This window comes from Platalea leucorodia, assembly GCF_965183815.1.
Source record: "Platalea leucorodia genome assembly, chromosome: 5".
Taxonomy (NCBI): domain Eukaryota; kingdom Metazoa; phylum Chordata; class Aves; order Pelecaniformes; family Threskiornithidae; genus Platalea; species Platalea leucorodia.
In genome coordinates this window covers 4,108,011-4,132,661 of record NC_138827.1, presented here as the reverse complement: position 1 = coordinate 4,132,661, position 24,651 = coordinate 4,108,011, and the positions used below count along the sequence as shown (strand labels likewise).

Here is a 24,651-nt window from a genome sequence, read left to right as displayed (position 1 = left end):
TTATCTTATTACTTCAGAGAGGATTATCGCACATATGAAAGAAACAAAAAATACAATAAAATTGGTCACTAGCCTGTTTCTAACATTATTTTCTCACATGGTCAAGGCACTCAACCTAATCTTAAATACACAGCTTTTTCTGCAAATGATGAAAAAAAAAACCAACTTATACATAAACTACTCATCAGAGCACCTGTGGATCCTGCACTACTCAGTAGCTATTCTTGTGACACCATACACTTAAATGTTCGATACACTGATATTTTCTCTGCTTACCCTGCAAGGTCTTCAACAAAGGACAAAAATAACCAGCTTGTGGTTCTAGTACAGGCAGGAAGAATTTAATTTTACCTGTTCACACACATACTCAACTATTTCTCATCCAACATTGTGTAAATATATCCCAAGCTTAAAGACAAGGTCAGATTGCTAAAGGTATTGAGCTTGCTATTACAGTACAAGAATTTGTTTTAACTTTATTTTCATGTACAGTTTCAGAATATATAGAGCATAGAAAATGGTATATTTTAAAGGCATATCAGGTAGAAAGAATATCCTAAAATATGTTTGTCCTGTTAAAACTCTAGTTCAAACTGTTTTGGCATTGGTTTTCTTGGTGTGCAGAACATTCCCATCTGTTCTGTGTGGCATCACGCGTACGCTGCTGTTTGTTTGTACACTGTGGTGTGCGTGCTTTTCACTTTTAATTAAATGGACAGATCTTCTACTGTGGAATTAAGCTGTGTGTTCATGTATATATACATCTTTATTTTTTACGTATTTGCTCTAGAACTGACCCGAGCATTATCAAGGCAAGAAACTGAAGAAGCATCTCTTCAAGTCAGTGGCATAACAGCTTAACTTACAATTTTACAGGACTGTCTTCTAGATATAGCATAGTTTTAATCCATATTTGCTTAAGAATTTCCCTTACTATTTCATGTTTGAATAAAAGTAGCAAAATGCCTAGCTAATAGTCTATCTACTTTCAACCTTAAACCTGCATCTGCTTATTTAAGACAACTTCTGCTTGCTAGCAAAATCCAGGTTTTGAATCTGAAATGTATTCAGCAAACTGTAGAAACACTTTTTTAAAAAGTAGGGTAATAACTCTTGAAACTCAGAGCATTCCCACTACGAGAAAAAAAACCTGACAAAATCCTAGCACCACGCTAGACTGGTGAGAATGCGTTTGCTCAGACTGGTTTGGGGGTTTTTACTATTATTACTTTACATGTGTTGTCCTGCTTACTCGTCTAATTTCTTAAGAGTCTTGTTGGGCTTGCTTTGCTCCCAAAAGACAAACAGTACATGCCAAAGCATTTTAGGATGTTCAAAGAACGGAGCTGGAACTATACGACCTATTACTCACGTTGGAGACAGTTCCGATGCACTTACGCGCCTGAACTTTGTGAGAAATCAAGGATGAATCAGCTGAGGGAATGGGTCAGACCATCAGCTGATGTACAATGCAGTAAGTATCCACCTTAGTAGAGCTACACTACTTTGTAACAACGAATTTGTTCTACATGAAGTTTAAAACCTCATTCAAAACCTATTTACTTTTTTATCGCCTGTGTTTTGGGCCAGCTGTAGTGAATATACTGAAATAAATACATGGTTAGTGCTTTTACTAAGTCAAATCTATATTTAAGCATCAAAGCTGTGACTAACCAGAAAAAGCCACTTCATTTATTCTCCACACTGATCTCCCAGCTCCAAAATCACCATCAGCCAAAGCCAGTATTACACTGCTGAGCAGTTAAGCCTGGTATTACAGTACAGATTCATCTCACAAAATTACTGAGGAATAAAAATCGCCACGTCATTTTATCTTGAAAAACTATCCTGGAATTCATAAGCATAGTAATTGCGCTCTGATTTATTTAGTAGGAGTGTTTAGTTCAAGTAACATCCACAAAGGAATTTAGAGTGAGTTTTTTAAAGGCCAATTTCCTAATGGGCAGACTCGGGGAATGCTTTTGTAAATGATACATTAGCCATGAAATCACTATATAATAGAAGGCTGCTGTAATAAACACGATCAGTTTGGCTGTAAAACCTAAATTTGGCATTGCTTGATCACTAATTTGCTTCGAATTTTGCAGATGTAGGCAAGGTAATGCTTTTTTTTTTTCCCTTTTCTTCCTTCCAGAAAGACTACGCACAATGCAAAAATAAAGGGATACAGGACTGGAGTGGGGTTCTCCTTGCTGCTCAGACTATGCCGGTCCCAAGTTGTGCCGTGAATTTGCTGGTAAATTCTCCTGCCAAGGGCTCTGTATGCTTAAATTAAATGTGAAAGAGAATCAAGAGAATCGTTTGCTGGAGGACAAAAAGGAGTTGTTTACTTCTGCAAAGCAAGTGGTTTTAATAAAAGCTTGATGACACTTACTGCACATTATAAATAGCAGAACACTAGGCCTCTGCCAGAACAGACGCGCTGCGTGCAGCTTTGGGCTTTCATAATTGTTTGCTTTTTCACTGTGATCTGGGCCTCAATTTTTACTCCCCCCTATATTTATCCCATCCCAAAGGGATACATCTGGTCCAGGAAGATAGTTAGCGTATTGCTTACAAGTTAATTTGCACGGGCTTTATTTGTAATCTACTAGAGGCCAGGAACAAACTGTTAATGTCTAGTACAGGGAAAACCATTTATGATGATGAAATATGTAAAAGAAACAACTTGGCTCTGTCCTGCTCAGACCCCTGACCTGTAGGTGCCAGGCATTCCCTTAAACCTGCCCTTTTTTATTCTGTTTCATATCAAGAACACAGTACGTTTTTAGAGAAACAATAGCTTTACTACAAAACCGTGTAAATGATTATATACAAAATGGTTACTGGAATTTGGTTTTGTACTGTAGTGACAGAAATAACTAGCTGCTGACATTTATTTACGCTTCCTTAATACTAGGTACATAACACCACTGATCAGGGTAAAGGCAAATGCAATCCAGGCTAGGACGAAGGAATAGCCATATTGGCCTTTAGAAACGTCAACGCTATATTCAATGCTCTTGTGCAGTTCTTCGTGCCTGTCTGTATAAATGGAAGCTGCAATCATAACACACAGACCTGGAGGAGGAAGAAAATAGCAAAAGTTTAGCATCTTGAAGTATTCTCAATAGGCATAACAACTATTCACTCGTCTTCTGGCAGCTGCTTCCTCCAATGCCCTTTTTTTGCAGACGCTCCTTTTCCATCCTCAACCTCAACCGGGAGCACTTCAGGACACGTTTTCACTTTCTTTGGCATGGATTAAATTTGAAGTGCCGTTGGGCGTTGATGTCATTTGCAATGAACACAAAGGGATTCTAAACATCTGGATACTTTTGAAGACCAACAGAGCATTAAGGAAGTACCTGCCTGTAACAATCACAGAGTTATTTCATTTGTTCAAGCACTTCAGAATCTCAGATTCTTTCCCTTCGAAGTTTAAATGACTTTATTCTGAGCAGTGATGTCATCCACGTTTTAAGTGCCTAAAGAGCACAGAATGAGCAGTTCACTGCTCAAACCAGTATGAAGGATAAGCTGTGACCTCAAGAGCCCTACAAAGTTCTCATGCAGCTCATGCTTTTTGAAACCTTTTTCCCCTTCCCTTTCCTACTTTCATGTAAACATCATTAAAGTCACAAGTGTTGAAAAATCACTCACATGACAGGAGCTGGATAATAGAGGTTAACACAAATCTTTCTCCTTGCTTTAGACGGAAGAGTTGAAGAATGAAAACCAGAAATGCCACACAACAGAAAATAGTAGATAGGATCATGGTGGCCTGAACAGCCTGAATTGATTGATATTCTGCAAAAACAAAAGCAGCCTTGATTAAAAACACAGTTTCTCTCTTTGCCTGCAGGGAGCAGAGGGGCAGAGCTATCTTCTGCAAGCAGGAGCTCGGCAGACAGAGCGCGCCAGTTGTGCAGGCACGGCCTAGGGCGGCTCTTCTCTGCTGCCCTGGTATTAATGCAGCCTGTGGTTTAAGGACTTCTAAAAGCTTGTCGTAAAACTGAATAAAAATACTGTAGAGACCATTTCTCCCACACCACATCCTTTGCTACGTACTAAAACGCGGTGACCCTGCCAGGTGTCCCAAACGGCTTACGAGTGCAGAGCCAGCCTCTCGCCAGCCCGGGACGGCTCTGTCCCGAGAGGTGACCAGGCAGCATATCCGCACTCGGCACAAAAGATTCCTTCGGTTCAGGTCTTCCATCCTGTCAATGACTTCCCTGTAACGAGGAGCTAAAGCGACCAATCCATTTGTAACTACGTGTAGCTGCTGTGTGTAACCTTGCTGCAAGAATACGGCCAAGCTAAGCTACAGCACCTCGCCTCTAGCATAGCTACACTGTTAGTAGGTCCGTGAAGAGCAGACATACCTCAGCTAGTCATAACCTAGCTAGTTCGGGTACCTCATTTCAATGAATGCGTAGTAACACAGACATCAAATGCAAACTCATTAAGTCCGCGTTAGCTCAGCTATGCCTGCGCGCAATGGATCACCTCACCGCAGCACAGATCGGCTCTAAACCAACCTGGTGCTTGGCAAGCAAAGTTACTTTATGGATGCGTGGCTCTTCAAATCATCTGCCTCTTTAATACACACACAGACCGAAAGTATAAAGTAAATGTAACATTTGAGAAATTTTATTTTTTGTAAAGCAGGACGTGAGGCTGTGCTGTATATTAAGTCCTCTTTGCTAAAACTTCAGCTTGCGTTCTGACCTTCCCCTTTTTTCCCCCATCCCTGTACGCAGCCAGTATTTTTAGGTTCTTCTTTGGAAGTTAAAGTTCAATTCTGAGGCAAATTCTATCACTTCAGCCTCACTTTCGGATGACTTCACTCTTTTTACCTGATCTAATTTTTTAAGAACTCTTTAGCACTCGTCGTTAGTTGTTTGTGTTTACTCTCTTGCACTGGGCTTTCAACCCCACCTGGCAGTTCCCTCTCTTTTCCTCTTACAGAAACTGTTGGAACAGTTTGCTTTCCCAAAATGAAAAGCCACTATTAAAGTTTTTGGAAGACCTGAGTAGTTAGAGCATGCAGCTTTTTGAACAAATATATTCTTGCAAATTTGGTAGCAATTTCACCAGATCTCCTGCTAAGGGAACTGAGCCATGGGGACGGAGGGGCACTCACCTCTGAATTGGTCAGTCAGAGCCATACAGGTGCTGGTATTCGTGGAACACATTCTCCAGACATCTGTAGAAAAATTATCTCCTACCCACCAGGCCTGCAAAATAAAAGTAAAGGGCTCTTACAGGGAAAAAAAATAAACTAAAACCACAAAACTGCTTAGTTGTCCGAGTGTCTTCTGATCAGGGACATCAGCTGGAACAAACTCCTGTTCGGTTTTGATAATTAACCGTTCAAACTACATTTGAGATCTAATGGCATTTTGGACTCGAGGGTGTATCATTATTCACACGTCATTTTCATTTTAGACCTGTGTAAAGCAGAAAAGAGCAGAGATGGCAATCGTAAACATCCCAAAGCAGAAGGGATTTTCCACTGTTTGGGCAGAAGTTTTGGATGGATAGCCAGTGACCGCTCGCTCCTTCGGTACCTAGAGAAGATCTGCTCTGTTCATCCAGACCCTGTTCAGGATGCACAACCCTTCTTTAAAGGCACAGCATTTTTTGATTTGCAGGAAGTAGCAGGGTATACATCTATGAAACAGAAGCCCTTTATACATCATCTGCTTCCTGACATTGAATTAATGACAACTTGATGTAGCTGTGCTGTCAGCGTGCAAACGCAGTACATGCACTATGGCAGCTGACTGGAAGAGGCTAGCAACAAACGAAGATCCTCCTGTGGTATTTCTGGTTTGATGTTTTAACATTTAATGCAAAACAGTACTACAGGGACTGAATTTTTACGGTAGCTTGGGATTTTTACGGTAGCCTGGGAAATGCTGCGAGCACTCCACACAAGTGGCATTTCCTCAGGAAGCCCATTCCCGTTCCGATAGCTACCCAGGCCTTTGTTGTGACTAGAGCTGGAAAAATACGATTTTTAAATATGACTCCTGGTAGCATCTGCTGCTTAAATAGACATTCCAGAAACCTCACAGCTTACTGTGCAGCTCTGCAAACAATACTGCAATAAAAACTATGATATATTATGACAGTAGGCATATGTGTAATAGTAACTGTGTTTTAAGAACAAGCATTACCTTCCCAGGACGCCATTCATTTGGATTTTGCAGTCCAAGTTCAATATATTATTTTTCAGCTCTGAGCACTACATAATCCTTTCACAGTTATCTATCTTCATGACTATAAAAAGCCTCTGAAGATGATAAAATCTCATAGAAGGTGGTTACATAGTTTAAGTTCGTAATTGTGTAAGAGTAGCTAATGACACAAAGCAGAGTGCATGGGGTTTTATTTCTATAATAATTTGATTTGTATGTAGCAGATCTGAACTAAGAATAAGTTGCTTTGTCCGCTGTCCTAGCTTTCTAAATAGTCCAAGGAGCAGGGTAAGACAACCTGCTTTAGTGCTCAATCAATGACCTACCTCAACGGAACAAACCAGCCAGCTAACTGAAAGATAACGTCTGAGTTTGTACAATTTTGCAATAAAACGTTGTGGGTAGCACATCATTTCACTTGGAGCACGGTCTTGGAAAAGACTATGGGATTCAAACCAACTTCACCGAGTACAGTAAAGTATTTTCAGCAGAGAATTTTTTTAATCCTAAAAGCCTGTAGATACACCAAACCTATTAGAGAAAGAAAGAGTCCAGCGTGCAGTTCAGAGTAGCAATCAGGATAGGGGGCTGTTCTGGAAAGAGGAAAATTCAATTAAGAGCTGTGATGGAAATACTGGAAGGTAAATTCTTTCTGGTCACAAAAATAAAAAGGAAATTCGACAAGAATGCAACACAAATTATTCTGAAACTTTGTGCTGAAACCGCTTAACTGAATGGAGACAGATAAATTCATGGTGTCTCTTTCATGATTTCACTGGGCATCTTGGACAACAGCTTCTGAGGCAAAGCAAACCTTGACTGTAATTATCCCCACGCACTAATCACGAGCTATTTGACTTCACGTACTTGCCACAAAAGGACGACAGAATTTTTCCCGCCTTTTCCCTCATACCCAGCTGAACCAAGTGCCATAGCTCCACCCTACAGCACAGTACTATTGGTAAAGATACTCCCTGGCCGAGTATCTCACGGGGGAGAGGATTAGCGGTGTAACGGGGGCTTATAACCTGACGCCATCCAAACGCATGGCGTGTACTTGTATAGTCCTACCCAGGCCTACCAGCAACACGCGTATCCAAGGCACTTTGGTTACAAAAAGGTGTAAGCAGACCAGCGTGCCTAACAAAGTTACACGCTTTCAATAAGCAAGCTGGAGACAACTAGCGAAGAACAACTTCGTTTTTAGGCAGCAAAGCAAGACCTGTGTGTTGGAGAGAAAAAGAGCAGAAATGACACTTACATTGTCAATAGTTGAGATGAACAGCAGTGCTGCTGAGGTTATGTGAAACACAATAATGAAAGCCAGAAGAATCAACATCCTTGATCTGGGGAGGCTTTAGTCTGAGATAAATCTGTTCAAAATAAGAGCATATATGAGCGGTCGTTAAAAGCTGTTAACCGATCCACCTGTCATTACGCTGTTTCGCTGTGGCTGTGAGTAGTCGCGGTCCGCGCGAGGGTATTTCAGAGCGAGGTGCCGCTCGGAGTCAGGAACGTCGTCTGCAGTTTGAGTCCACAGCGCGCGTTCTTTCTCCGGCGAGGAACGATTTCACGTAATCAGACTGTACATCAGCCTAACAGCTTTCTGTTTGTTGTATGTGATACGTAATTAGCATCGCTGGCGCTAACATGAATCACGACTTGAAATGGAGCCAAGAGGTGCGTTTTGCAACCTGCCAGTGGGCCGGCTGCGGCGCGTAAACACGCAGAGAAGTTTCTTTCTGCGTGCTTCTCCAGCAAGGATATAAAACACCCTTCGTGCTGACTTTTAGAGAAGTACTTTTCAAATTACAGCCTCATTTGCAGTGATGCTAGAATTTCCACTGGCTTTGGTAAGGTCTTGTTTCAACCATGCTTTCAAAGTAGGAAGGAATGCAGATTTCAAAAGGATGCCTGTAGAGCAAAATTAAGTGCATCGGGAACTACCTCCTGGATTTAGGAACAGCTAGGTTGTACCTTACGTTTCATGTAGGTTGTCCTTTGTTCATACACTTACAAGTTTTGTCCATTGATGAATGACTTAAGGCTACCTTTTTCTCCAACATATTGCTCTGACTGGTAGGGTTGAATAAACCCATTAGTCAGGTAATAATCCAGTTAGTTATGTTATGTCCAGTCACTTAATACCCTCTATAGTCTACCTGTTCTCTTCATACCTTATCTAACCCATTTATTGCCATTTCACATCTCAAATGAAAAAAAAAAAAAATCTTACGTACAAAGGAACTACAAACTTTATTTGAACTGGAATCTCCGGGAAATCTGTGGGCACATAACAAATAGGTTAGGGAAAACTACTGTTCCTACTACACAGAAATGTACAATTGCTTGGTATGTCTGTTGTCTTTTTCTTCTTCTTGTGTAAAAATGCTTGGCAATTAATATATGCTATATTCTATAAGGAATCTGCAGTCTTGCGGATATTTTCTTTGCATTTAATGTGCGCCGTTCTGCAGCACTACCTGCAGGTTATCTCTCATCAGTACATGAGCGCATGTTTCTCCTATTCCTTTGCTTTGGACACATTCTCTTACATCAAATGATCCCACTCACGTAACACAGCAAACATCCAGAAGAAAAGGCAGTTATGATTTTTAAGACTTCCATGATTTTTTTCACGTCTGACCCTCCCTCCCCTCCTGCCATTCACTGGAATCACAAACCACATGGAGAATTTAACCAAATAAAAGGACTACTTTGACAGCATTTTTAAAGCAGCTCCGCTGGCATTCTCATCAGGCCAGAATACAACTACTCGGCAAAACTTTAACAAAAAGACGACAGACAGCATATGAACATGCTGAATAGAGGCTAGAAGTTCCAGACTAATCCTTTACCTCTCCACCGCAGTATAGCGTTTCACTGCAGTACAGCGCTGTAACAAACACAAAGCCACACAGTATTAAAGTGCTTTTGAGAAAATGAAAATTGATCGATAGCCTTATATCCTTATCTAATTGGAGTGACTGGATGGGAAAGCTAAGTCAAATCTTAAAACACGGAAAGCAGCTACTGCAGTTTTTGTTCCTTCCCGTTTTCTCACTGCTAAACTTTGCCTTCTCAGCCACAACAAAGAACAGAAGTGGTAATTTCCTCCAAAGAGCCGATTCTGCTGCATGACTCAAGATCTTCTGAATCTAGTCCTGCTTCTAGAAATGTCAGTCACGGCTCTCTATCGAGCCTTTCTTCAATGAAAGGAAGGAAGAAGGAAAAGAAGATATTTTGTGGGTTTGTACAATGCCACATCAAAATATTTTCATTGTGAACTGTACCAGTCTTCACACAGCACTCTCTCGTCTTGTGGTTGGGTTTTTTCTGACTTTCCTTTGTTGCACGGATGGTATCCGAGCAGCCAATAATGCACCCGTCAGCTGCCATATAAGGAGAGAGAATCAAATTGTACTCAGTATTATTTAAATAACAATACAATTTCATCTTATTACATGAAGCATCATAAAGTAAGAGAGGCAGAACAATGTAACCTAATTAAAACCAACCTTGCAGAATCAAGACTTGCCAGCACAGAAAAATCCACTTAATCTTCAATCAAGTGAATGTTTTTTGTTTTACTGCTTTCAGCCATAAACAGAAGTGTTTCAAACAGGAAGGATAAACATGTATGGGTGATGAGGAGAAGACATTTTATGTTTTACCCAAATAAAGCCAAGATTAAATGAAAGAGCCTTCCCTTTTGTTTTCACAAAAAAATAAAGGACAGTAACAATAATCTGATGTTTCTGTTCTGAAGAACCTTCGTAACAGCCATTTTTAGGTACTTCTTCCTGACTTGCTGGCAAGGGCCCCTTTCACGACCTGCTACAACTGCTGCGCACACAGTGCTACAGCAACTCGACGCAGATACGGGAATTAAATACGCTGGGGGAAAGGAAGGAGCCAGACCAATTCCAAGTAATTAATACCAGGAAAAGGCAGCAAGAACTCGTTACCCGATCTGTCACGCCTGAGCAGGGATCCCACAAGCGCAGAGAAAGATCTGGGGACTTCAATCACTCCCAGCAACTTTCTCTTCCCACGGAGACTAAGGAGCCTCCCTGGTTCATCACGGCCGGCGCAGGAGCAGCGAGGGGAGGAGGGTCTGCCAGCCGAACCGTACGTAACCTGTACGCAGGGAGCAAAGCGCAGCTCCCTTCTGCTAAGATGCAGCCAGCAACGACGCAGAAGCTCCTACAGTACCTGCCTCCCTCTCAAGGCAGACATTCTGGCCTTCATCTCTGGGGGGGACTATTAGCAACCAGCCCTCCTCCACTCCCGACCATGCTGGAATTTGAACGTTTATTTTGGAGACTCACGATCCTTCCGCTCCCTCGGCAAAAGCTCTTCCTCCCCCGATCCCGAGGACAGCCTGGGTACCTCTCCTAGCCGCAGGCAGCTCCCTTCCTCTCTGCGAGCAGGGGAAGGACACAGTTAGGTTTTCACCTGGAGAATTTCTGACAACGCTGTTTGCGTTAACATGCAGAATTCTTACTTTAATAATGTATTACTAACCAAACACTTTGGTAACACCCTACTCTGCATACTAGCTGTAGTCCTCGTTGTTTCTTATTCAACATTAACTGTTTCTCAAGGGCTCTCTTCAGGTTCACCGTTGTTCCCCGTCCTTTAGGCAGCAGCTGAAACCCCTGCCAGAGCTTGCCAAGGCAACAGCACGCCGCCTGGCAGCAGCTTTTGCCTCGCTCTTTCAAAATGGAGGGCGCTCGCAAGAACAAATAAGCTAGCACTACTGTTTAACCTGGCTGAACTAATTCTGCTCAACAGAACCATCGCAATTTGGGTTAGATTCAAATCCTATCATCTCTTACATTTAATGTATGCAGCCACAAGAAAACATTGCTTAAAAGGGGTTGTTAATAAGAACAGAAAATGCATTTCTAAACCACCTAAGTTTGGGACTCTAGTCCTTTGTACTATTGCACTGAACAAGAATCTGCAAACAACTCTATTAAGAAGATGCATAGAAATGATAGGACTCTTCAAGTAAAACTTTGGTATCAGTGTGCGATGTGATAGGGGATTCTGTAGTATTTTTTTCCGTTGCTGTTTTGCAGCTCTGGAAGCACTGCCCTATTATCAGTGCTAATGCCCGCTGCGCTGAAAAGGTTTCTTGCTCTTACAGGAGTCTTGCTCTTAAATGAACCATTGCTCAACTCTTCTGTTTTAATCTCTTGATTATAGGTAAGAATATTTGTATTGATCAAAAAAAGCTTCCTGGGCAGAGTCATTTTTTACTTTCTGTCATTTGAAGTAACATGCACTACGCTCTCAAGTCAGGGTGTTTATGATTTTTAAGTACACTGCCTTTAGGCACGGACGAAGGCTGGGAGGATGCAGCAGATATTGTTCATCATTCCCCAAAGCGGTCTGAATGCTTTTAACAGTTTTTACACACACACACATACACACACACAAGAAAAAAAAAAAAAAGCTTTTTGGACACACTATAGTTGTCTTTTAAAAGTGGTGATGGAGCCACTCTTCTCAGAAGTACATGAGTTAAAGACTAGAGGCAAGAGTCACAAGTTACAACAAGGAATATTCCAATTGTGAAAAATGTATTCATTATGTTCAATGAGCAGGATTAAGCACTGGAACAGGGCCCAAGAGGCTGTGGGATCTCCATTCTTGGACATCTTCGTAACTGGACTGAAACAAGGCCCAGAGCATCCTGAACTAACTCCTGCTTGGAGCAGGAGTCTGGACTGGAGACCTCCGGAGCCCCTGCCAGCTCTGCTCTCCTCCCGGTCTGTAGCTATTTCAGGAGCCCCCCTCTACTGACCTCCAGCAAAGCTCTGACAAAAGAGAACACAGAATTTCACTTAGCTCATCACTTGACATTAGAAACAGATTTCGGGGTTATGGTAAGAATGCCGTTGGATGTCAACGTGAACCCTTCAATTGCAAGCCTCGCCATTTAACACCACTTCACAAAGCACGTCGTAAGCTGTGCAGGTAGAGCTGAGTTGGAAGCGCAGGCTGCCGCTGAATCCAGAAAGAATAAGTTACGAGAATCCTCCTGAACACATCCCGATTTGCTGTGGTAACAGGGTTTCCCACAAATGCTGTTAAGTTGCAGGACACTTACACAAAACACATTGAGAACAGAAGGCCAGTTATATTAACAACAAAGATTTTTTCAATTAGTGCAGAAGAACTGTCTCTGGGTAATACTCCAGTGCTACCTTATTTCACACAGGGAGGATAAATGCAGCAGTCACGCTATCTTTAATCTTTTCAGTGATACAGACTGTTGGAAGCAGTAATTTGCACTTTCGTTATGAGAGCCCGCTGCGCTTTACAAGAGGTGGCAAAGAAGGGCCTCTGCTATAACCTCCCAGACATGCAGAGGCAAGTACCCTTCGCAAGATAAACCACTACGGCAATCACAGAACTGCACCGTAAAAAAAAAAAGTAGCTGGTCCAGGGTTCCCGACACTTCTGTCCTGTAGTAAGCAAACAGTTACAAAACGGGATTGCCTCCCTAGGTCAAACTCCACACCCCCCCGCAAAAAAAGCCTCAGTTTGTCTTTAAGACAACGTTCATCTTTCATGTCCAGCAGTACAAAGACATATGCCTATTTGATTTCTTTTCTGCTGTTTAGTACAGCAAGCAAGCAAAAAGGAAAACTCTGTCTTTGGCAGTTGTCAGCAGAAGGTTTATCCCTACTTTCCAGTCCAGATGTCCTCTCTGCAACCCATGCTTTCATTTCTTCCCATGCGGTTAAGTTCTGCTGCCAGGCTGTTTCTCATGTTTGTGCATATTTGATTTTTGCAACCAGAGAAGCACGTACATAGCGCAGTATGTTTATCCCGTGCTCATTTGCATTGAGAAGGCTAAAGCTTATCCTACAACATTGCCCGCCGCCCTCATTTCCTAACATCAAGTCGGTTTTTTGTATCATCTTCATCTGAGTCCCTCTATGAAGAAAATCTTAACGCAGACCATCCTGGTTTGGACTCCTAGAAACACGGTGAAAACAGTGCAGAACAGCTCCCGCTCCGCACAGCCCAAGGCCGGAGGGGTGCAGACTGCTCGTCACCCACACTTGGTGTGCTGAACAGACACACCCGAAAGAAGGGGTAGAGGATCCTGCTGAACAAGTTACCGTACCTGCAGCCTTCTGCGCTGGGAGTTTTCATTGCAACTAGAACGGCGGGTCTTTGGGCCACCAGTAAGCATTCGATTCACCTGAACTTTCCTGAGGTCACGGGTGTAAAACCGAATCAAAGCAAGCCTTCTTAATTCGCAATTCTTCTGCCCCTCGGTGCTATAATTAAGTCTGCATATGTGAAGTCAGAAGAAAAAGCTCGTGTACTGGTGGCATTAGAAGCCTGTCATCTTGTGATGCATCATAAGATTTACATGATAATCACTTTGTTCTGCTCAGTGTTCTTGTGCCACATCTCATGGTGTCTCATGACAGGGAACTCAGGAGTTGGCTCATGTTTCGCCTGCACCATTGTCCCTAAACTTGCATAAAATTCCCCGGTTTATAAGGAACGGAGTGATACTGTTAACTTTTTTCTTTTTCTTTTACCAAATACGAAGGGTTCTGCTTTTCTTGTGTAATTCTCAGAACTAGAACCAAAAGTGAAGTAAGTTCAGACAGCAGTTTCTCCCAAACTAGCAGAAGCTTTGAGGATTTCAACAATCCTCTAATGCCTAAATATCAAACAACATAAAGGACAAGAAAATCAGGAAATTTAACACCAAGGGAATAATTATACCAGTTGAAACAACTCGCTCCAATTTCATTATTCCTTCTGCCTGAGTTAATTTAACAATTGGGAACACCAACATGACAAGATGTAATTTACTGAGTGATATTCCTTAAAACGAGGCAGGTAATATCCAAACTCACGCTTTCTTTCTACGCTTTGCCCTTTCAGTGCTCCCCAAGCTGACTGTTGCTCTGACCCTATTCCCAGTCCGAGGTATCTGTACGCGAATCCATCCTTGGAGTAATTTCCATCGGACCACCGGTCTGTCGGTTGTTGTTGCTGCAGGGCTTGCCCAGCGCAGCGGCCCGTCCTCGCTCTCCTCAGCGCTGCTGCGCACCCCCGTGTGCTGCTCTGCACACGCCCCAGCTGTGACACATCTGGATCCTTTCCATGGCAGCTACAGAAGAATCCTTCTGTCATGCAAGGAGGAGTCTGGAAAGGATACGCCCATCCTTGTACCTTGCTTTCTTATTTTTTCCTGTGTCATCAACGCACATGGGAAAAGAAAAGAAAATACAACTAAAGCAATCTAGTTCTATTTTAGATGATGACTTGGGAGCCTTAATTTAAGGAACCAGCCTTTAAACATTTCACAGGACAGGGGTGGTAATCTTGAAACTAACATTGCACGTCGATTTATAAACAGCATGCAAAGGTTTTGCTGCCAGTAATCCCTGAAAGAAGCATTGATAGTTCTCTGGTGCATGAAGTGAGCTGCTACTGTTAGAGCTCGCAGGTGTACAAACGACAAAGAAAATGAAATTTCTCTTTTATTAAAGTCTTGTTTATAAGCATAATTCAGTAATTAAAAATATAGGTCTACCAACAGATGCGGGAGTCTCTGTATTTGTGCTCAAATATTCTCTGTTTTCGGGGAATCAAATATATTGTAGAACTGGACCCTAGCCGACCTAGTCTTCATGTTCAGGTAGATTCATATTCTGACCTGGCTTCGTGCTCAGCTTTTACAGAGCTAACCGTCAATACCAAAACCGTATGTCCTCTTTCAACCAGTGATCTCTCCAGCCAGCTAGCAAACCTCCCAGGAGCGCTGGCTGGCTCTGACTCCACTTCTACAATATTGATGGGGAACCCGGGAGGGAAGTGCAAACGAAGAGTAGCAGTCTACGCAGCAGATGGGCTCCCACCCCATTTTTTCCTGGTATGAAGCTAAGCATGAAGAACAATGTACAGTCTTCAAGAAATAAAACTGCAGGCCCTTGCTTGAGGCTGCAGACCCAGCAGCCTCCAGCGCAATTAAAGCAGTCGGCTTGTTGTATTTTGATAGTGAAACACAGGGGCTTGGAGACAAACTGGCAAGAGGTGGTACGACCTAGTTTTTATCCAGCTTCTTTCAGAAAATCTTGCCTTGCCACCAAAGCCCTGAGGTCCGCTTTTTGTGTGCACCGAGATAATAATATAAATGTGCACCTATAGCTCAATAAAGCCTTTTGTTCTTATGGCGGTTGGGTGTTTGTCCATCCTATCGGTACTGTGAGGGACTGCCCGAACGACAGCAAACTTACAGTGCATAAGCTCATGTTCTTGGCCTACCCATCACCTATGCGTGAAGGGATACTGAAGCACCCTTTCAGCTCTTTCTGAATCTACTTCATAAACACCAAAGCTTAGCTCCCCCTCAGAAACCCTACCTAGCTACCAAAAGTAGAGCAGCCCGTGCTTACAGCTGGCAGGCAGATCTTGCCCGAACTTCCTCCGTTCCTTCTCACCCTGTCCTCCTCATTAGATCTATGCTATTAAGCCAGAACTCCAAAGTTTAGGAAATCCTAACCCTGCTATCCCATACGTTTCCAAACAAAATCAAGAAAAAAATTGCAGCAAAAATGCAAAGTGCTAGCTTTGAGTACTGAGACCCAAAGAAGCTGATGTTTCTAATTTCTTAGGAATGCTTTTAATAAAGTTTTGACCTAGGGATGCCAGCATCGCTGCCACTTCTGTAACTCTGTCAGTCACTTATTTGCAAACAAGTTGGGGCTGGGTTTAGACTTGCCCTACCACTCCTTGCACTGCGGCCCTGCTGGGTGCGCGGCAGAGGGAAGTCACTGCCGTGAAGCCTTTGCGGGCAGACTGAGCAGAAGAAAACAGGCAGGACCTATGGGAAAACACGGTCACGATGCCCTGTCAGGGGGTGGGGAAGTGGCGCTTACAGGGAAAAGGAGCCTTGTGACATCTCGCCTGAAAATCCTAAAAAATAGCCTCAAGCTTCAAGGATTCAAGGCAGATGTATTCAAATACTCCAGCAAAACCTGGAAGAGCAATGTAACAGCCACTCTATGCCGAGAAGACAATTTAGCAGGTACAGAAGCCAGCTACCTACACCGACAGGCCCTCGACTACAGGCATATTTGAATAATAGTCTTTAAGCCTTCATCTTTTCAAAACTGCTCTTTAGAGGTTTTTGTGAGTTCAGCAGCAAGACAATGTTTGTCCTCCTCCAGCAGCACGAACCAGCATCTTCCTCAGAAGTAAATCTTGTATATATTCTTCTTTTCCCCTAAAGCACTTTAACTGCACTTTTACACTAGATAATCCTAACCTTGGGTTTAGCCTGTTCTATGTCTGCTTCTAAATCCCAACACGACCCACAGCGGTGTAAGGCAGGCTGCCTTATTACTAAATAACACCCAAAATGGTTACAATTCATCTCTAATTCCCACCATAGTTGTTGCTTGTCCGCTCCACCGTCTGCTGGTCCACCTTCAGTTTATGCCGAGAGTTACACGCCTTTGGAAAAACGCTAACAAGGACTGGGCTTCAATGAAAGATACCCCACGGAAGCAATCTGTTCAAGACATCAGTTCTCACAGGGCACATACAGTCTGAGAAAACCCAGCAGTAGTTTAAAAGAAGGAACTTGCTTGTGTACTGTAGTTTCTGGTTTCTTACAAAACATAAATGTATTCTCTCAGCTTTCACAGAGGCATCTGCAAAACATGTTACAAAATGTTTTTAGCTTGAAGTATGTATGGGTAGAGCTTAATGGTACGCTTGGAAATTGAAAAAAAGCCCGCATCGTCTCAGGCGTTCAATGCATCCTCTCTGTTCAGCCACTTTGCTTTAAGTTCTGCACCGGATACCACTTCAGTACAAAGTTGTGGTATACATTAAAACCGCCTTAACAATCAAGCTGGTCTAAAAGTACTAAAAGCTTGTTTTCCTAAGCTGAACAAGACAAGAACTTCTCGTTCTGACTTGTTCATTTTCAAAGCTGAAGACAGACTGGGGATGTACTTGCTTGCAGGTCAAGGCAAACACATGGAAGGACAAAGAACTGTTTAACCTAAAGATGAAAATAAAGGGCTATAAATCAGGTGTGAGCACATATAGGAGGGAAATTATAACTCTTAGAGCTGTCAGGTTCTGGGAACAACCTTACAATCACCACAGCATGGGAAAAAAAGACCCGCCTCCACAAAAAGGGATTAGGCGACCCAGTGACGGTGCTAGCAGGGCAGCAGACCTGGGGACCCGAGAGGTCCCTCCGGTTCTGCACTCCTGTGAAGGCAACCCCAACGGCTTCTTTGAGGACTCCATATGTTTTGCAACACACTTATGCATGATAGCCATGTCCTTGGCACTCTGCTGAAGTCCCTCCTGTCTTTCAGAGACTTCAGGCAGCGCTGGGAGCAATGCCGACTCTTGGTCCGTACAGTGGGGTAATACAAGCGGTGATCATGGGACTGACGACGCACAATCAGCTTCAAGGGTGGATTCATTTCTCAGGTGGGCGGTAAAGCTACAAAGAGTGAGCGAGGCCTGTCCCCCTTCTCCGAGGGTGACCTAAGGGCCACCGCTGCCTCCCAGCGCCCCAGAGCAGTGGTCAGGAGCCAGAGAGCTCTTTGCAGCCTGCTGGCACAGCCCTGGCTCGGGGAACCGGCGAGCCGTTTGATGGAGCCGGGACAACGACAAGGGGGTGTACCAATTAGCTATTCAAGCTATGAGAAACCTCCTGGGAACCTGCTTCTGAAGCAAATAACTGACCTGAGGTGTGGCTGGCCTCACCCCTGCTCGACGACTGCGTGGCCACATTTTGGTGTCGAGGTTGTCCCCTTTTCATCAGGTTGACAGATTAAATGTGTCCTCAGTCTGATCCAGTGAAAAGCAAAAAAAATAAAAGCACACCTGCAGCATTAACTCTAGACATTAATATAGTCCTGAGAGCAAATCTCAGACCCTGAGCTCTACTGACTACAGACTGCTGCTTATCCAGAGATTATTCCAGATACAACAGAACGGCTCGAGTGATTTATGTTGTTCCACCTAATTAACCAACAAACAAAGGCAGAAAAGGTCTGTCTTTCCAGATTGAAAGCAATGCGTTTAATTCAGTAGAAATGAAAGCTGATATTGTTTTAACTTTGGCAGATGCTCTATGGAAATTGCTAGCAATTAAATGTGTTACATTCACTGTTGTAAAATTTTCAAACTGCTTGTTTTCATTTGGTTTTGACCAGCTCTGTATTGAGAAATTTTGGTTTTAGTTATTTCAGAGTTTACGCATCATCTACCAAGAGTGTGAAAATACATCTCTATTGACAGTAAAGCAGTTGGCTATAAAATAAAAAGCGCAAACTCTTCCACAACTACTACTATTTTGTTTCACAGCAATACTGTAGCATACCATTGGATTTAATACTCAGCCTACCTTCAGAATGTCATTTTTACATTCTAATTTGTAATCGGTGCAATTAAAGTAAAACTTAAAGGTTGCCATGTGAACTTTACCAGTGCAGGCAGAAGGATTTCTAACAGTTGTTTCATTGCACAGTTGGGCACACAAGTTCCGCGGCTCTTCTACACACTGGAAACAGAGCCCAGTCATCTCCCGCTCCTACCTGCGTCAACTTTGCTCTACCCTGTACGGCCCCACCTCGACCAGGAGGGCTGCCCGAACAGTGCCTGGGTCACTGCAGAGCCACCGCTTTTCCTGCCAGCCACAGTGCCAGGAAGAGGCCCCGTCAAGCACGCTGGCACGTGAGAAATGGGCAGGTTCGGCCAGCTCTCCAGCTCCACCTCGGAGTCTTCGTGCAGTCTCTAGACTTCGGTTCGTTTCTGCGTTGGAATTAAGCGGCTGGTTTGTTGCTTCCGTGGATTGAGAACTGTCAGCCTTAGAGGCCAGACGAGTCTGCAGACTGACGGCAGAGACCACCAACAGCACACGCATCTCAACACGAGTATCTGGGGACTTTGGAAGGTGACCTTCTGCCTGGGCGAAGGCCGTAATTTTGATGTATTAAGGACACTTAACACCTGCACTGAACACCTGAGGGAGTGTTCATACTGCCCACCTCGGCCGTTTGCAGCCTGTGCAATTCCAAACACAGCGTACTGTTTAAGAATCACTGAAGTAAACCATAAATATATATCCTATAGCCATCTCTAAGGGGTATTTGAGTCAGTCCACCTTCTGCCCCACCTACAGACTCCTGTGAACATCTCTACACAGCCAGAGGGTTGTATTTTAAGGTCACACCCAAATTATGAGGCTTCACTTGGCATGCACATACCATCATTAAACCTGCCCATGAAACTTCATAGGCAAAATAAAAAGGCGTAATTACATTTTCCCCATTCAGTGAAGAAATAATAATTCCTTTGATGGATGAATTCAGGCCATCAGGTTTTCTCTTGAATCCCACCCAGCAAGATCTATTTTCTAAAAATTAAGATGCTTATCTTCCTAATGAAGTCATGAGCATCACCTGACATGTTGAGATATATTTTACAAAATTATCTTCTCTCTAAAATAGTAAAGCTTTCAACAAAAATAGCAAAGACTGAGACCCCATCGCAAAGATCACTGGTTTGCTTTGAGCATCCAAAACCCAAACAAACCCTAACAAACGCTGAACAGCTCCATGAATGGAATTCCTTAGTGCTGTGCTTATGTTTCCCCTGCTTTCCCTCTGAGACCGATCTGATTTCAATAAAAGCTGTGCATTCCTTTCTACTTTCAGATTTGGCTGCACTGAAGTATCACATGGATTTTATATAAGGTGTTCGGTACACTTCAGAGTAAATCTCTTTCTTATTAGTTCCTGTATAACCCACTGCCTCATTCCGCTGGGTCTTCTTCCAACAGGAAGATGGCAGTAGGACCTGGAAAGTACATCTTCTGCCAGCTAGCAATATAAAAGATCTCGTCCCCAGAGACCCACTTATCTCTTTAATTAAATACATTCTTGTACTGATTTATGTGCTGGTGTCACGTCTTACATGATGCTCAAGACACAAATAGAACATGAAGTGGAAGTGGAAAGCCAAAATATACACAAACCACTGAAGTGAAAAGGGAAGAGTCTCCTTGTGCTGCCATCCATCCCATTTTTAAATGGACAGGGAAACAGCATTATGAAGGGAGACAGACTAAGACTAATATACTTAGCAAAGGTGGAGGAAGGTCTTGCTCCTCTGAATATCCATAGGGGACTCATCAGTACAACCTTCTTCTAATCATTGCAGGCATGTCAAACCCAAGATGGGAAACAACCCTGAGACAAAGAAGACAACCAAAGAAAAGCCATGACAATGGAAGTAAGAGAAAGATACAAGGCAACTGTGAAGCGAGAGATCTTAATAAATCAAGGGGTGAGGAGTGCATTAACTGAAAGCAGGTATAAGATGAAGGGAGAGATGGTAATTTCTTTTAAGCAACGTTGGCCAGAAACAATAACTACAGCATCTAAGAACTGAGAGAGAACCCTTGTCTAAGAGAATGACGTTGCAGCAGCCTTCAGTCTTGACCTGCTCAGTCTGTTGAACAACTTCCTTTATTAACAAGGTTTTAAATCTGTGTAAGCAAATAGAATACATTGTTTTTCCTCACTGGCAGATCCACAGCATAATCAACGCGGCTTGGGTGCTCTACGATAGAAGTCTTTCCAGAGACCACAAATAAAGAATACAACACCAGTAGTGTCTTGTCTACTGATGGTATGTTGTTTTTATTTTAAATGATGTCAACAGACTGTTTTCCTTCCCAAATGAGCATACTAACAAGAAACTGATCACCTCCTAAGAGTTTTTATGGTATTACTGCATTTCACCTCGAGTTAATGTTGATGGCTATCAGCAGAATAATTCCTGGTTTCCTGGCTGAGCAGACAGCTGACCTGGTAACATCCATGTCAGCCATGCAGCTGACACGATAAAATCTGTACACATCTTTATTCAGCATGGAGGACGAATCTTCCCCCAGGTATCCCAACAGTCTATTCTCCAACTTTATTCTGCAAGTTCACAAAGGGATGCAGAGGATAGCAAGAGTTCTTTCTTTCAATGTCTTTGAAGCAAAGGTCAAGTCCTCGCATCTTACACTGAATAAACTCACATCGGCTCCTGGTGAACATGTTTTCCATACACCTTTGTTTCCACTCCCACTTTGATTTTACCAGCTGTGCTACGTACCTGTACCCCAGCTGCATTCCTTAGCATGGCATTTAATTTGTCACACACTCTCTTACTAAAAAGGGGCTGGACTCTCCAGTAAACTGCAATTCACGTTTCCCCCCTCACTGAAACTCATGCCCAGCACTCGCCCACCCTTTGTGTGGGCTCCTGCCTAGCCATCTCTGCAGCCACCTGGCAGCCCAGCCTCACAGCTCTTTTCCCGAAGAGAGACTTCTACCCTGCCCTGCCTGGACAGCAAAGCCTTCAAAATGAACATCAGAGCGTCGTGGAAGAGTCATTACAGACTATTCTATTTGACAGAAAAAACATCTGCTCAGACAGGCAAGAAGGCTTATTTTACATAGTTAACATACCAGAAGTGTACGTACAGAGTCTGAAAGTAAGTAAGTGCAGAGAAAGTGCTACTTTTTTGATGGAGATTAGCCAACCATAGCTGTTTACTTCCCAAGTTCGTAAAGAAAACTCTAAGAAAATCTAGCATGTACTTTACAGCTATTCGGTGGGTTTCTTCACAGCCCTGTATCAAGTCAGAAGACACTTCTAAGATGTTAAACTGTAGTAATTACCGAACACTTACATATTATTCCCAGGTGTTGGGGAAAAAAAAAAAAAAAAAGACCTTCCCGCACCAAGTATTTCTGCCAAGAACTGAACGGGGAGGCCGAACTGCAGGTTTCTCGGTGGCAGCATTCTGTGAGTAGCCGCAAGCCCTGGGCATGTCTGCCGAGGAAAGGACAGCGGTGCGCTACTCTTCCTAGAGATGTCCAAACAAGGAGCTGACCTCTAAAATTCAGTACTCGATATTACAAGCAACCCACGTTACCGAAAGCTGCCCGTCTGGCGTCAGGCACGTAACCTCCCGGGTATAAGTTGGACATTACAGATAGAAAAAAACACCCGTGAGAAAGACAGATTGGCTTATTAAAACTATAGTTTGACTCAAGTGGAAAGATGTTCAACGCTGGCAAAAACTTCATAAACCGAAGTCTAAAGTGAATTATATATATAAGTGTATTTTCCTTCCACTAGGGGGGGGTCAGCTGCCAAAAACAATCAAACGTTATTGCAGCGTACGCAAACTCCACTTAAGAGTACATATTAAGGAAAAAAAAAAAGAAAAAGGACTACCCTGTGGAGACGGCGAACTCTCTGCCGGTTTGGCCCGGCCCGTGAGCCACTTCGGTGCGCCCCGCTCCCCGCCCCGTCCCGCTCCCGGAGCGCAGCGGGGCCGGCGGCGGCGCGCCCCGGCCGGCCTCCAGCCCGCCCCGGCAGGCGGCCGGAACGAAACTCCTTTTGTAGTAAACAAACCCCTTGATTTTTTACCCCCCCCCCCCCTTTATTTTTTTATGTCGGTCTCTTCCTCCCCTCGCCGGCGGAGCCACCCCCTTCCCCCGCGGCGGCCCCGGCCCCGCTCGCCCCCGCGCCCCCCGCCCGGCCGAGGCTACTCACGGGCGCGGGCCGGCGGGCAGCGGCGACCGTCTGGCGGCGGCGGCGGCGGCGGCGGCTGCCTCCCGCCCGCCCTCCTGCAGAAATGATGTCAGCAGCGAACTGGGTGTGGAAAGAAAATAATTTTCAAAAGCGCCCCTCGGCCGCCTGCGACGGCAGAGGCGTGCGAGTGCGTGGATGTGGCGTGTGTGTGCGGGGAGGGAGGGAGGGGGGAGGGAGGGACTTTTCCCCGCCCGTTTCCACTCCGCGGCGGGCGGGCATCCAGGCGCGCCGCCGCCCGGCCCTCCCCGGGGGCGCTCGGCCCCGGCGGCCGGGGCCGGTCCCGGGAGCGCTGTCCCGGCGGCGCCCCCGGGTCGCGGCGCCTGGGCCGGGCGGGCTGAGCCCCGGCCGCAGGGGATGCCCCCGGGCGGGCGCTGGCCCCGCTCCCCGGCCGGCCGCCGCCCTCCGTCTCGGCGGCGTTGGCTGAGGCGGGAGCGGGCCGGGCGCCGGCCCCGTCAGCAGTGACCGCCCGGCGCCCGGCAGCGGGGAGCGCGAGGCGGCGGGGGCCCTCCCGCCTCAGCACGCCCGTCCCGGGGGGTGCCCCGCCGGCCGCCTGCCACCGGGGGCGAGGGAAGGGGCAGGAGGGACGGTGCCTGCCCGGCGGCGGGGCGAGGGCTTTCCCCGGGGAGAGGCGCAGGGCGGAGCCCCCACAGCAGCCGTCTGTGGGGAAGGGAGCCCCGGTCCCCACCGCGGCTGGGGTCGCCCCGCGGGGACCCTGTCCCGGCACCGCAGGCCCGGAGAGGCCGGGGCGGGAGGCCGGCGTCGCGCTGCGCCGCGCGGGCGGGGGGCGGCGGAGGACAGGCGCCATTTCGCGCCGGCGGAGAGGGGGTAACCCCGCCCGCCGCGGGCGGCAGCGCGCCTCTCCGCGCCGCCTCCCGCCCCTCGGCGCCGGCGGTCGGCGGCCTCCTCCCGCGGGGGGGCGGTGGGAAGGGCTGCGGGCCCCGGCGGCGCGGCTGAGGGCCGAGCGCGGGGCTGCCTGGAGCGGCCGCGAGTGCCGTGTTAGGAGGGAGCCTCCGTGGCTCGCAGGAGTCTCGTCGTTTTCGTCCAGGAGGAAAACTTGTGTGTGGGGAGCTGAGGAAATCTGGGTTTATAAAGCCACGCCCGGCAGCTCAGGTGGGCGCCGGGGGTACCTGCTCGCACCTCACGAACCTCCTGAAGAGGTTCGCTACCCACCATCGCTGCTAGCAAGCGGCAGTAACAAGCTGTGTCTATTTTTGCCTTCGTTTTCACAAAATGCACGACAAAGTGGATAAAATAATGGCCATCGCCAACTGGGTGGTGCTATTTACTCCTACTCGCAAGCGGAACGACGACTGTACTTCAGCTTGTTGGCTGCCTTGCAGGTTTTGGTGTTGGTACAGCCTCTTGGCTTGCTCAGAGGCCCAAAAGGTCTCGCCTGCTGTGCGGGGTTAGCCCCTACCACTGCCTAAAGTTGGCGAGGAAATCTGGCTATTCCCCTGTGACATCAAGCTGACTTTTTTATGTTTGTGTTCTTCTGTGTCTTACCTTCTCTTACAGTCTGCACAAGTTGCTCTTAACAGTTGTTGTGGGTGTTAACCTAAAAATCAGCGAGAACCTGTCTCTTTGGATTCGGACTGTACATGCAAGTTCATGCGCAGTGTTTCCCAGTCCCAGAGATCACCTCTTCTATAAGAACTGTAATGAATTCCAGCAACACCATCCCTGAAGTCTTCACACATATAGCAACTATTACATTGAGCAAAACACTTGTGTTGGTTACGACTCAAAAACTGGTAGCATGGCCTTAATT

General features: G+C 45.3%; 1 protein-coding gene across 1 annotated transcript; it reads right to left on the bottom strand.

The window, feature by feature from the left end:
* Window positions 1-374: 374 nt before the first annotated feature.
* EMP2 (epithelial membrane protein 2) lies at window positions 375-22,983 on the bottom strand. Its single transcript, XM_082314727.1, has 5 exons — window positions 22,845-22,983; window positions 7,468-7,579; window positions 5,147-5,240; window positions 3,664-3,810; window positions 375-3,081 (listed from the first exon to the last, which is right to left on the bottom strand). The coding sequence occupies exons 2-5, from the start codon at window positions 7,543-7,545 to the stop codon at window positions 2,897-2,899; spliced, it is 504 nt and encodes a 167-aa protein (XP_082170853.1). The 5' UTR covers window positions 7,546-7,579; window positions 22,845-22,983; the 3' UTR covers window positions 375-2,896.
* Window positions 22,984-24,651: the final 1,668 nt, after the last annotated feature.

Bases quoted from the DNA above. Each gene is read 5' to 3' on its own strand.
- EMP2 (XM_082314727.1), bottom strand. From the start codon at position 7,545: ATGTTGATTCTTCTGGCTTTCATTATTGTGTTTCACATAACCTCAGCA. The intron at 5,241-7,467 runs GTAAGTGTCATT...TTTATTTTGCAG, and splicing joins TCATCTCAACTATTGACAAT to GCCTGGTGGGTAGGAGATAA. The intron at 3,811-5,146 runs GTGAGTGCCCCT...TTGTTTTTGCAG, and splicing joins TCTGACTGACCAATTCAGAG to AATATCAATCAATTCAGGCT.